Below are 14,321 nucleotides of genomic sequence, written 5' to 3'. Positions count from 1 at the left end.
CACCTGCTGACTTATGACTAAAAGGAGAATGTTCTCACCTGACTTTGACCAGTGCACCAGTCAATATTGAAGGTGTTGATGATTGCAAAATTAGAGATCATATCAGAAATAGGGATCAAGTCTAATTGTCCTTTTATATAACTCATAAAGTTAAGTAAACTTAATCTTTTTTTTAAAAAGGAGTATATGAAGTAGTTCTAATGTGTAGCCTCTATATATGTTATATTTGTTTTTCATATCAAGATAGCTGTTTTAACCTTTCTTCCCTAGTTACTTTTACTGAAGATGACTTTTCTGTAAGTTGATATCACATTATGTAAAACTTTTCATTTTCCTCTCACTTTCATGATTGAGTTCAGTGAAGGTTTGTATTGACAGTTGCAACCTAGCTGGGCAAGGTGGCACATGCCTGTAATTCCAGCGACTTGGGAAGCTGAGGCAGGAGGATTGCATGTTCAAAACCAGCCTCAGCAGTTTGGTGAGGCCCTAAGCAACTTAGTGAGACCCTGTCACAAAATTAAAAAAAAAAAAAAAAGAAAGAAAGAAAGGGCTGGGGATGTGGCTTATTGGTTAAGTGCCCCTGGGTCCAATCCCTGGTGCATCCCTAGCCCTCTTCGAGCTTTTATATTTTCTCAGTCCATAGGAAGTAATAGCAATAGACATTATCAGAGGAGACTAAGATGCACACTAAACCTAATGGCCAGCCTCGTCTTGTTCCCACTTACACGCCCTGAGCTGATACTTGGAAGCTTGCTATTACTAATAAGATTCTGAAAATCAGGAATCGGCAACATGTGCCTGCTTCACTCTCACAAGTGTTGTTCATTTGCTTTTTGGTTTTAGGTGTTCCAACTCCAAGCCAAGAAATCCTGCGGCACACGTTGAACACCCTGGTACGGGAGAGGAAGATCTATCCCACTCCGGATGGCTATTTCATTGTGACCCCACAGACTTACTTCATAACTCCTTCCCTCATAAGAACTAACAGTAAATGGTACCATTTGGACGAGAGGATACCTGACAGGTCTCAGTGTACCTCTCCACAACCTGGAACCATAACGCCCTCTGCCTCAGGCTGTGTCAGGGAAAGGACATTGCCCAGAAACCACTGCGACTCTTGCCACTGCTGCCGAGAAGACATGCACAGCATGCACGCATCCACTCTGCAGAGGAAATCTGCCAAGGACTGCAAAGACCCTTACTGCCCTCCTTCTCTGTGCCAGGTGCCACCAACTGAAAAGAGCAAAAGTACTGTAAATTTTTCTTATAAGACAGAAACTCTCTCGAAACCTAAAGATAGTGAAAAGCAGTCCAAAAAATTCGGGCTCAAGTTATTCCGGCTAAGTTTTAAGAAAGACAAGACCAAACAGCTGGCCAACTTTTCTGCCCAGTTTCCTCCAGAGGAGTGGCCGCTGCGCGATGAAGACACGCCCACTACCATCCCTCGGGAAGTGGAGATGGAGATCATTAGGCGGATAAACCCGGACTTGACTGTGGAAAATGTCATGAGGCACACTGCACTAATGAAGAAACTTGAAGAAGAGAAAGCGCATAGGAGTAAAGCAGGATCCTCTGCCCACCACAGCGGAAGAAGTAAAAAGAGCAGGACGCATCGAAAGTCCCATGGGAAGTCTCGGTCACACAGCAAGACGCGGGTGTCCAAAGGAGACCCTTCCGACGGTTCGCATCTGGACATTCCTGGTGAAAGAGAGTATGACTTTTGTGACCCTCTGACCAGGGCGCCCAGGGAGGGCTGCTTCATCATCGAGCACAAAGGCGACAACTTCATCATGCACAGTAACACGAACGTGATTGAGTCCCATTTCCCCATGACACCAGAATGGGATGTGTCCGGCGAATTGGCCAAAAGGAGAACTGAGATGCCTTTTCCTGAACCTTCCAGGGGAAGCTCGCACTCCAAAGTGCACCGAAGCCACAGCCATACCCAGGACCGAAGGTCCAGGAATGAGAGACCCAGCAAAGCCAAGGAGAGGTCCAGATCCATGGATAACTCCAAAGGCCCCCTGGGCGCTTCTTCTCTAGGCACACCCGAAGACCTGGCCGAAGGCTGTAGCCAGGACGACCAGACCCCCAGCCAGTCCTACATCGACGACAGTACTTTAAGGCCTGCTCAGGCTGTTGGTCATCAAAGGGCTCTCCTTTCATCCGCAAGCTATAAAGAGGTATGTATTCCAGAAATAGTTGGTGGCAGCAAGGAGCCTTCCAGTGCTTGTAGCCTCTTGGAGCCAGGCAAACCGCCCGAGAGTTTGCCACCCTACGGGGAACTCAGCACCTGTCCAACCAAAACAGCCGCTGATGACTATTTCCAGTGCAACACTTCTAGTGAGACGGTACTCACCGCACCGTCGCCTCTGGGGAAGAATAAGGAGGACCATGCCACTCTGACCCTGGCAGAAGGCGTGAAAAAGCTGTCTCCCTCTGATAGGCAGGCCCCGCATTCCTCCAGGGAACCTGTCAGCCACAAGGAGGAGTCACCAAAAGGGTCAGGGGGGGGCCCTGCTGCTTCGGGTGGAGTGGCTGAAGGCATTGCCAACGGACGCCTGGTCCAGCACCACGGTGCAGAACCCAGCAGCCTGGACAAGAGGAAAGAGATATTCAGCAAAGACACACTGTTCAAGCCTCTTCACAGCACCTTGTCTGTAAACAGCTATCACAAGTCAAGCCTGTCCCTCCTCAAATCGCACCCGAAGACCCCTGCTGACACATTGCCAGGCCGATGCGAGAAACTGGAACCGTCCCTGGGGACCTCGGCAGCACAAGCCATGCCAGCTTCCCAGCGTCAGCAGGAGTCTGGAGGGAACCAGGAAGCCTCTTTTGACTATTACAATGTCTCCGATGACGACGACTCTGAGGAAGGGGCAAACAAAAACGCTGAGGAGGAGAAAAATAGAGATGATGTAGGCACCATGCAGTGGCTTCTTGAGAGGGAGAAGGAAAGAGACTTGCAGAGGAAGTTTGAGAAGAACCTCACCCTCCTCACCCCAAAAGAAACCGACAGCAGCAGCAACCAGAGAGCCACCCATTCAGCCCGGCTCGACAGCATGGATAGCAGCAGCATCACCGTGGACAGTGGATTCAACTCCCCACGGTAGGGAGAGGGGTCTGCACACACACCCCCACTGGGGCCTGGGGCTTTATGCAGATAACTTGAGAAGTTTCTGATCTCACAGTCTCGATTCTGTGAATGAGGGCTAAGAGTTGTGTGTGTTGTGTTGTTAACAGCCTGTTTCTGACTTCTTTTTCAGGAATTGAAAAAAAAAAAAGTTTCTGCAGCTGTAGAGATCACCAATCTGGACTGGTGGGTTGGCTCCTTCCCTCAGACTTGCATCAGTCTGGTCTAACTAAGACCAGCACTTCCCAGTATTTCTTCTATTCCTGTTGCCATCATGCTAAAGAAAAGGGTTTTTTTGTTTTGTTTTGTTTTGTTTTTACAAGTCCTTCAGAAATAATAACTTTTTGAAGAGTGAATAGTCAGTGGGGAACAGGGATGGGGAGTCACCTGATGCTAAGGTAGGGGTCACTCTAGTGAAAATATTAATCACAGACCTCAAAACCTTTCCAGAGGACCTGGAATCTTGCTGCATTGCAATCCCACTTTGTGTGCAGCCTGCCCACTTGCTCATGCACCTTCCTGCCTCTGCCCTCTTGTCTACAAAGAAATGGAAATATGTTCCTCTCACAGAAAGGTCGGGGGCCTGTGCTCCAGTAAATCAAGACATGCACCAGTGCTTTTATTTCTCTTCCTGCAGAATTGATACAACCCATTTAGGCACTGTCGTCACAGTCGCTTCCTTTTGTAGGTTTTGTTAATTCAGAAGAGTTGATAATTGAGAGTATAATGCCTGATGGTCATGTCCAAAGCACTGAAGTGGTTCAGAAGTTACAAAAGCAAACTGAGGAGTCTAGATAACTTCCTTTTGTTCCTCCTTAACTCTTTCTTCTCCTTAAAAGGGCAACTTGGGTCCTAAATCTCCTTCTAAATTCTACTCCAGATTGGTGACTCTGAGATGCAGAAATACTTTGAAGAGACTGACATTCCTCATCAGCTGTGATTCCCAAGATCTTACAGTACTTATAATTTTTAATAAGTACCCAGATATGATTATGGACTTCATATCTTTATTTTAATTATTAAGAATTAAAATTAATTCTGTTGTGATCATTTTGCCATTTCTCTGGATACTTTGGGGATAGAGCATCCCAAAGTCAGAACTGGGAATCATTAATCTGTTTGTCCCATATTAGGCCTTTGTTATTTCTTAAAAGGGCTATTTCTTGATGATTATAATAATAGTTATTATTATTATGGTCATGTGAACTTTTTGCAAGTTAACGTGTAAGTCTAATGTCCAAACAGACCATACAGATGGCATGCTGGTTAAAGTGGGTGGGAGACCAAGAGTCCCAGGTCTCCTCTACCTGTCCCTTGAGGATCCTTGAGAAACCACAGCCATCACACCCAGTCTTTAAATCACTGGCCTATTTAGTGACTTTTCTAAGAAATTGTTTTTGCTAAATCATTTTTTATCCAAAACCAAATTTTCATGTATTCTCCAATTTATTTTCTCTAATCTTTTCTACCTATTTTCCTATGCTGCTCTTTTTTTTCTCTTGAAAAATTTTATGTAGTGGGTATCAGATATGCATAATTGAAGGTCTGTAGTCTGTGGCAAAAGCTCAAAGTCATTGCTTATTGAAGGCATGTTTTATGTCCCTGTATCTTTGTGTTCCCCTATTGCTTATGACGTAGACTCTACCGCCTGGTGCTTTTCATACTACAGTTTCAGACTCTTCATGTTGCCCTCTTGACCCCTAGACTTCCACATGCAGAGGTCATTGCTAAGGATACATCAGGAGTAGTTTAGTGGATTCTAATATAAAACCCTACTACTGCATAATATTGAAAGTTTTTGTTTGTTTAGGGGTTAACAGAAGTATTCAGGAATAACCAAATGAGTATCTCTGCATAATCTAGTATCTCAAAACTTGGAGTGCAGACTGTAGGATTTTTTAAATAACATTCAAAAGTTAAATGCTTTGTTGTAGTAAAGTTTGTTATAAGGAGACTGCCTTCACATATTAGTCACATGTCTATCTATGCTTCACTATAGGAACAAATAGATTTTTCCATAAATTTCATGCAGTTATAGAACCTGCAGAACAATTCCTAATTTTACCCCTTTCAGATTTAATATCATTTGGTTAGAAGCCAGATGACAAACTTCATTTCTATATGCCTTGATAAAGTCACTAAGTTACGTTTTTAATGCATGAGGATGTGCAAGAGAATTTTTGATATACAGGGCTTTCAACATGAGTAGTGTTGTAGCTAAGTAACATTATCATGCTGATACCTTCCCATTGCTGAGACATGCAAATCTTTAGTGGGCTGTTCATTCAGATCTTTGAGTAAAATATTTCACTAAGCAACTAAGATGCAAGCAAGCAAGATGAGTTTTCCCTATACGTAAAGGTTTTAGTCCTGACCCATCAGTCCTGTCCAGCCACATTTCCAAAATGTTTTAGTCCAATCTATTGGAAATTAAAAATGTTGAAAAAATAAAAAGATCAGAAACTTGATCTATACTATGAGGTCTTGTAATAAAAATGAAAAATTTTGACATGAAAAGCCTGCTACTTCCATAGCTGAGGCCAAAAAAATGGTTGAACAACACAATATGAAAATAAGAGACCATGTATGGCAAGAGACATGTGCTAGAGCAGCCTAGGGCCAAGGGAACATGTGCCAGTAGAAGGATGAACAACACAGCTACTTAGTTCACTTCTCCGACTTATTCCTGGAATTTTTATTTTTAAGGTTGCATTCCATTAGCTCCCTCTAAAAAATAATTAAATTTATTGATAACAGTTCATTTCTATTAACTTTTTATCATCATATCCTGAGACCTCAGTATGAATGTCATAGTCTGTACTCATTATTAAATATATTCTTTACAGAAACTGGAATACTACCTATATTTATCACTATTAATACGTTGTAGTGGTCAAAGGCATCTTATAGCAGAGACAGCTCCCCACTTAGGTGATGTTAGGGATGAAGAGGAAAGGAAAGACCTCCCCACCATAGTATGTGGACCTGTAGACTAGCTGGAGCAGGCTTACAAGCTAAGGAGGTTCTTACAGCCACTCTGAGGACCTTGAACATGAAGGATTTACTCAGTTCTCCTCAATCAGACTCAGTCATCTTCATTGCTGTTATTGCCCTACATGTTTGAAATGTTAAATGTTATACATCGCTTAAGCAATGAAATAGGTTCAAGGATTTCTAATTTAGAAAAATTGTTAGAAAAAAATGAGAGAAATAAAGCTTTTTAGCCTCTATTCTATAAGAATCCTCTAAAAAAGAAAATATTTCTACCAAAGGAAGGCAGAAATGAATGTAAACTTGATAAATAAATGGGGAAAAAACCCTAAGGTCCTTTGTCAGAAAATATATTTTAACTAAAGTGTTAAAATTTGACACAGAGGTATACAGTGTTGAAAAAGAATTTCATCCCCATCACTGTGGAAATGAGCTAGTAGCATGCTTGAAGTCCAACAAAGTCAAAATCTCCTAATCAACGAGGCAAATGTGGTCATTAGGGTAAAATTATTGAGTTTATTCAGGAGTAGTTGTGCCCACTGAATTTCTGGCCTGAAATGAAATCATCACTCTGGTATGAGTATTCCCTTCTCAAACTAATGTGATAGCTTCTCTATCACATCAGATTTTGAAGTAGTTTCCTTGAATGTGAAAAGAAGGCGCAGCCATTTCCAAGTGCACTCGGTGGTTGAGAACCCCTTGATTCCTTCTGCGTTCTGCAGATGGTAACGTGTCTGTTAAAGCTCCCGGAGCCCCGGCTGGAAGAGCGGATGCGAGTCATCAGTGGAGATGTATATTGATATGACATTGTGAACCGACACAGGAAATCCATTAACTACATCATTCGCTCTTCCTCTGGGGCTCTAACTATTTATGTTCAAAGCCAAACAAAACCATACCTTTTTACTCTTTTAGTACTCGGGAGAGCCTGGCTTCCAACACATCAAGCATTGTTGAGAGTAACCGTCGTCAGAATCCCGCTCTGAGTCCAGCCCACGGTGTAGCTGGGTCAGCCTTCAACTTCCGTGCGAGTACAGACCCCCCGACCAGCGAAGCTGAGAAATTACAGAAACCTTCCAACTGCTTGCAAGCTTCTGTGACTAGTGTGTGATAGTCCTTCTGCCTCAGATCTTCTGTCTCATTCAATACAGCAAAGTTTACGACACTGGGACTGATGTTTACATCTTTGGAAAGACAAGCATCTCAAGCACAGTTTTCGTGTTTACTTAAACTGTGCAGCTAAGTAGGCTAGGGCAAAAAACAAAAACAAAAATCTTTATTTCAGAGTATTGCTTTTCACATTTATGGCTCTGTAGCAACTGAATAGCAGTAGGGGTGATATGTATACTTTGGCTTCACTAATTGTATCTGAGCACACATAGGAAAGTCTAGACACTGTAAGTGGAATATGCGTTTTCAATGTCATGCAGTTGCCAATTCCATTTTTAAAATGCCACAGATGTGTGTTGCTCCCAGTCTGTGGTTCAGTGGGGCCATGGAACTGATCTTTGACACTTCCCAAACAAACCAACCAACAAAAACCCATGCCACCACAAAATGTCGAATGCAAGGGTCCACCTTAAGGGAAATCAATGCCAAACTGACCAGAAGGGACCCCCGCCCCGGCCCTTTGCGTGTAAACCGTTTATGCACCTGTCATTTTTCACTGTGAGTTTCGTGGTACTGTTCTGCAGGAGTCCATGGAAGTATGTCAGAGGGGGTGGCGATGGAAATACCGGGAGTGTCTGTTTTCAGGATTTTGTTTTTGAGTGTGACAGATGCTTGTCTTGATTTTAAACCTTCCATGATCACAAACAGGAATATAGGCCTTTGATGCTGAAGTGGATAAAGGAAGGGAATTCCCATTCTGGCTGGGGCACAGCACTAAGTGAGGGAAAAGGTGATGTGGACGTTTTTAAAGGTATTCATCAAATATTGAAGGAAGATAATTTCCTCCTTGTGATACTTATGATGATCCTATCTTACTATAATAGATAACAATAATTAGTTTGTTTAAAAGCAAAATGTTCTTTGTGATACAAATGGAGAGTATGGCCTGGGATGTTATTCTTTCTAATGGAAGGATATAAATCTATTTTATGTAGTTTTAAATAGAATGCCTAAATTAGGCTGTGGGAGATGATTTTTAGTGGTTATAGGAAAGAGCAAATTTAGGGAGAGTTGAACTTCAGGCCTTTTATTCCTGGGAAGATATCTATAGAGAAAACTTTTAAAGTAATTTTTGATTAGAAATATACATGCCCATGTAATAAGCAACAGAATGAGCTCATTCTGCTAGTGTGGTATAATCATAATTTGTACTCCCCTAAAGTTTATCAGAATAACAATTATGCATAATGAACTATGCCAGAGTAATGTTTACAGATACTTTGTAACCAATTTCAGGAGGTGTTTTTAGGCAGATGTATAGTCATTAGCCCAGCTTACTTCAAAATGATTTGTTAACATTTTGCTTTGGTTTACAATGTCATGTTGAATACAAAGAAGGCTCAGCAGCAAAGGATTACAAATAATTAAGCTTCAATCTTATAGGAAAAAGACATTTCAAAGTTCCCAAGCTTTATTTTCTGAGAACAATGGAACATGTTATAGATCATAGAAAACTATTTGCAAAAGGGTTTCATCTGACCCAAGTAAATGGTCTGATAAAAAGTTATATTTAGTCTAGTGGCATGTGCTATTTGGAGCCAAACACCATTTTAAAAAAATAATTCTCTATATATATATATAATTTTTCACCTCAGATTTAAATAATTGGCATAACATTTGTGAAGCACTTCTGTTCCCATGTTAAATTTAATCACTAGCAATCAGTTTAAAGAATACAGTCATATACATAGTCAGACTAATTTTTTAAACATGAATACTCATGCTTTATCACTATTTGAAAGTTGCAGTGGGTCAAAGTTTAGCATAATTCTCTTTTAATGCTTATTATAGTGAAATTTAAGCACATTTCCTAGTAAATTGCCACCCCATTGAAATGCTTAATCCAGTAGACTTTTAATCCCATGCCTTATTTTCTCCAAGGCATGCCTCGAATACTCAGAAACACACCGTCTGTCTCACTGCTTAAATATGTCCAGAAGAAATGATAATGTATCTAGTAGACTACATAATCTGTTTCCTTGGGGAGTTGTATACCATACAGTTACTAAATTTTTATGTCTAAATTTATTTTTTCCAAAAACCTGCTCTCAAATTTTCATCATCCTCAATTCATAAATAATAAAACCATTAAAACAGTACATCGGCCTCTGATTGACCCTCTGAAAGTAGCCATTGAAATAATCAGATGCTGTGTGAGCAGGAAAAGAAATCATTACCTTTAAGAGAAGCTTTAAAATATGAACTTATCAATCTTTCACAAGAAATAGGTTTACAGAAAACATTGTTCAAAGAAAATGTGTATACTATTTGCCTGATGCTCCGGGGTACATGATTTTTAAAAGAAAACTTCCTTAGACCAGTAGCCATTAGCGTAGAAATGATGGACTGTAAAGGTGATATATCATGTAAGCAGATGTTCCGTGTAGAAATACTCTCCTGAATCAAATCTGGATTCTTGAATGGAGGAGAAGTGGTGGTGGAAAGCGCATGACATATGTGACATGCGACAATTGTGCATGTCCAAGAGGGTCTCACCGAGATGGTGAGGCTCTCCATGCCCGAGCCCTCGGGCCCTCTCCAAGCTTTGTGTTCTTTTCCTCCAGTGATACCATAGCTTTGTGTCACACAACTGCTTATCTAGTCTTAGAGTTTATCAACTGAAAGGTTTACAAAACTGAATCTGGTTGAATCTCTGTGAGGCGTTCAACTTTAAAGGGTCAACCCATCTGTCGGCATTTTGCACACTTATGTATTATTATGATACAGCATATTACTTTATGGTAATTTTTATTTTTACATATAACTACCTCCATGAATTTGATGAAATGGCAGCAGCGTGTTAAAGTGTATTGTTCAGAAAAGCAACATTTAAAACTTTCTTAAACATGAGGCCATGCATTGTGTGTGTGTCGGTGATTGCCTCTGGGGACTCATGACTATCCCATTGCCATGGTTTTCTTTCACGGCACCCTTTTGGCTTTCAGATGTAATTCTGTCTTCTCCTCTCTTTCCCATGAAAGCACACTTGACTTGGTCACGAAGGAATGGAAGTTTCAAAATTCTTGTCTTTCTCCCACTCTTCATTCCTGCTTAAAGTTCTCTCTGGCCAAGAGCCAATGGGTAAACATAATTTGGCAAGCTATTTACTCCTATGTAAATCTGATTTGATGGCTAGGTTTTCAGTAACACAAGTCACACAAGAAACTGCCAACTCTGAAGCACTTTGGGCCTCTCTGCCTTTATCATATGCCACCCTATTGAGCCCCAATTTCACTTTTATTAAAGGAGCTGTGCCATATAGTTCCATGACTTCTGTTAAGTAATTCATACTCCATTTGATATGTTTTGCACATCTCAGGGGACCTTAATGAGCATATGAAAAGGGGGTGCATCTAATAGTGAAAACAAATAGAGCTAAAAAGGGCCTAGCTGGGTAAAAATAACACATGAATACTTCTCTGATGTTGGGGAGCTCAAGTTCAGGAAGGATAAATTGAAAGAATCCACAGTAACAGTGATCAGAACACCAGCTGTTCCCAAATCTCTATTTTTCGTAACCCAACCAGCATTTCTAAAATGTAAACTTAAATTTTATTGCAGTCAACATCAGGAGAAGAAACCTGTTTTGTGGAAACGGAAAAAATCATTCCCCTTTCAGTTTGGCACAATTTGGTAAGCTTCTACCCAGGATAAACCACTTATCACCACAAAGTGTACTTGAAAATAAAATTTTTAACTTAGATGATAGGCATGTTTCTCTCGATACAATAGAGATCATTTTTGGAAAAGTCTCACCATTTATAACATGGGTAGTATTAGAAGCTTCATTTAAAAACCAACAACCAATGATGATGTTGCTCAGTTCATTTGGGGATCTCAAAGTGCTTCCAAAGCATTAGATTCACAGACAGTTAACAAGGCAGGTCATATTTGTAATATACTTGGGATGATTTAGATTACCTAGAAACACAGTGGCAGCTATCAATGACCTATTTTCTATCTGTTTGATAGACCATCATGAGAAATCATTAAATACAATGCTCTTTTTCTGATGAGTGCTAATAAAGTAAAAAAAAAAAAAAAAACCAAGTACAGTCTTAACACCTTTGTCTATTTTCATTCAAAAAGTTTAGGGTGTTTGGAATCTTGCACCTCAGCACACCTTTCTGGTATTGAATGATGAAGTGGGAGTTGAACAGATCCACCCAGATTCCCTTGCAGTCCAAGGCAGATCCAGATGTCCACCCTTGTTTACAGTTTCATATTGGATTTCTATAATTCCTGTGCTAAAATATCTTCGGGAACAAGACTGCTCTAGGCAGTGGAAGGTGCTGAAACAAATTTCAATTAAAAACTTTATCAAGTACTCTTCACAGTGCTCCATGGCACAATAGAAATTCAGTACAATATATTGAGCCCGACTTTGTAGGATCTGATCCAGTGCTAAATGTTTTCACAAATTAGGAGACAGAAGACCCTTTACAGGAATCTTCTCCATTACCATAGGCCTGTCCTCAAACCAACTAGCAGTGCTATGGACCACAGTAGACCCAAGCAAATGATTGCTTCTCCCTCCTTCCCCCAGAACCATCCTGCCCATTGCCAAAGCCATCCAGTACTTTCCTGTTAGTGAGAGACTCTTCTGAACACATTTAGGGCTCCAGGAAGCTGGAACACAGGAAAAATAAATGCAAAAGCCATGGGAGATATTGTTTTGCTTTGGGTTAGTAAAATATGAGCAGGAAAGAGATTACTGTCAGTCTGAGCTTTGCCAACAAAGATAAAGAATCAGCTGTCACCCTAGCCCTCTCACAGAAGGTTTTATGGTATTAGGGTTATATCCAATATCTTCCCATAGATTTTTATTTCGGAGACATTTCATAAATTATATGTATATGAAAAAAAAAACTATTAAATTTCCTCGTGTGTTTGAAACAGGCATTGGCACCTCTCTGATTGAGTTAATCTCTGCATCTTTTGCAGCAGCATCCCAGAGAGAGATTCCCCGGTGATCTCTCCTAACACACAATCTTGTGTTTTTACAGTTCTGTGACTTACAATTGATGAATTGTAAGATTCAGAATTCCACAAAGCTCAAGGGGGCCTGAACCTTCTTCTTATGATTGTATATACGATCAGTTCTAGGGCTTTAATTGCTACTTGTTGGCTCTGCATGTGAACACACAAACACACACCCACACAATGCCAACAAGAGAATAGGGTGTCTCCAAGTAGGCAGCAATGACTCTGGAGAGGTGGAAACTCATGGTTGGAATGTAAGGTTACAAACTGGGCTGGGCCATGTGCAGCTGCCTATCTCCCCATACAAAGGCTGACCTTGGGATCCCCATTCTCTCACTCCCACCAAAAAGGTACCAAGTCTGAGATCTGAGTTCTCCAATACCAGTCCTCCACAGTTCCAGAAAGTTAATCCTGCAGTACTCAGCAGCCCCTCCCCTTCCTTTCCTTGAGAGTCTCCCTTCCTGCTTCCTTCCCATCCCCTGACCTAGACACTGCCACCGCCACGGTTTCCACATTGGAAGGGCAGAATCCTGTGCAGTATTGTGCACACATGCTGGTTAGAAATAGAGCTGCCCTAGGGTCACCTTCATGTAAGTATTGACAACTACAAATTAAAGTCCTTAGAGCAGTTGACAGAGATACTACTTTCTGGAAGAGAATTAAATTTAAACGTCAAGTTTAAAGGGATCATAATTCTGCAGGTATCTTTCTCTGAGTGACTGAATGTGACTATTGCATTAGGGTAAATGAATTAAGAAGTGCAAGTGGGATTTACTGTATGTTAGAAAGGAGTTTTGCAGCCAAGACTGCCTTGAATAAAATGTGTTTGCACTGAAAAAAAAAAATTAAATTACTTGGTCTCTGGTTGCTGTAAAGGTCATCCAAGATGGATGTTCTGTTTATATTGTATAGTATTTCATATGAAATAATTACAGTTCATGAAATGTCTTCCCTAATGTTACTGATTTATAACAGCACATTTGTAACATGGTTTTTATTGTGTCAGTGTACCATATTGTAAATGATGATTATTTGTCATGCTTAGTATAATAACTTAAAAGAAAAAAAGGACAGGGATTTTTGTAAGTCTATATTTGAAAGTCCCTCCATATGGTAATATTGTGTTCATGTTGTTTATGTAGTGTTGTGTGAAATATCCATTTTGGATTGTGTTACTTTTTAAGATATTAAATAACATTTGGTTATATGTCTAAGTGGATTTTTTTTTGGTACTTGTGAGAGAACATTTTAGGTAAGATCGACTTATTTCGTCAATTAATATGATTTCATAACAAATTTCAGTTGTACATTCTTTATTATGAGAGTTTTTGAGTGAAAACAACTAAAAACGGAAATTTCTGATCAAAATCCTTTTCCCAGGAATGTTGAAAAGTCACATTCTGGATTGTGAATTTGAAACAGAGTGAGGGTGAGGGATGGATATAATTAATTTTTTTTATAAGAAAGTATAAAGCAACGCAGTTGGTTTGGGGAGTTGTTTTGTATTAGTGCTCCTATTATGGCTTTTATCCCCAGCTGAATGGAGCCCCCTCCCAGGTAAACACTAGGCGGCTCTTAATGTTTCTAGTGAGGCACTTGCATGACTTTGGAATGCCTCCACATTCAGTTGTCTTCGGAATCTCCTAGAGTCGGCTTTCCGTGTCCACAGGCTCCAAATTCCAATTGTGTTCAACCATAGATCAAAAATATTTCAAGAAATTGTGCCTGTATTAAGTATGTACAGACTTTTTTCTATACCACTTTCTCCTAAACAATACAGTATAACAACTACTTAAACAGCATTTGCATTTTACTAGGTATTACAAGTCATCAAGAGATGACTTAGAGTATGTGTAAATACAATACCATTTTACATTAGAGAGCTGAGCATTTGCAGGTTTTGATAATCTTGGGGGTCCTGGAACCAGTTCCCTAAGGAAACAGAGGGATAACTGTATATTTTATTCTCCTCAGTGGTGGCAAATCTTTGTGGAGAATGAATACTGATTTTTGGTTTTGTTTTTATTCAGTTTTTTCAAACAAA

General features: G+C 40.3%; 1 protein-coding gene across 9 annotated transcripts in view; it reads left to right on the top strand.

Annotated features, from left to right (window-relative positions):
• Positions 1-13,484, top strand: part of Stox2 (storkhead box 2) — a 222,609-nt gene extending 209,125 nt beyond the window's left edge. For 8 of the 9 annotated variants that reach the window (XM_048791917.1, XM_048791922.1, XM_048791923.1 and 5 more), the window contains 2 exons: positions 844-3,109; positions 7,040-13,484. In XM_048791917.1, the coding sequence (XP_048647874.1) occupies positions 844-3,109; positions 7,040-7,235 (2,462 nt within the window). In that variant the 3' untranslated portion in view covers positions 7,236-13,484. Of the gene's footprint in view, positions 1-843; positions 3,110-3,266; positions 3,320-7,039 lie in introns of all 9 variants that reach the window. The other variant, XM_048791918.1, reaches the window with a different exon arrangement.
• The last annotated feature ends 837 nt before the right edge of the window (positions 13,485-14,321 follow it).

Source organism: Marmota marmota, unplaced genomic scaffold, assembly GCF_001458135.2.
Source record: "Marmota marmota marmota unplaced genomic scaffold, marMar, whole genome shotgun sequence".
Taxonomy (NCBI): Eukaryota; Metazoa; Chordata; class Mammalia; order Rodentia; family Sciuridae; genus Marmota; species Marmota marmota.
Note: the sequence above shows the minus strand (reverse complement) of the source record. Positions and strands in the feature narration are given on the sequence as shown.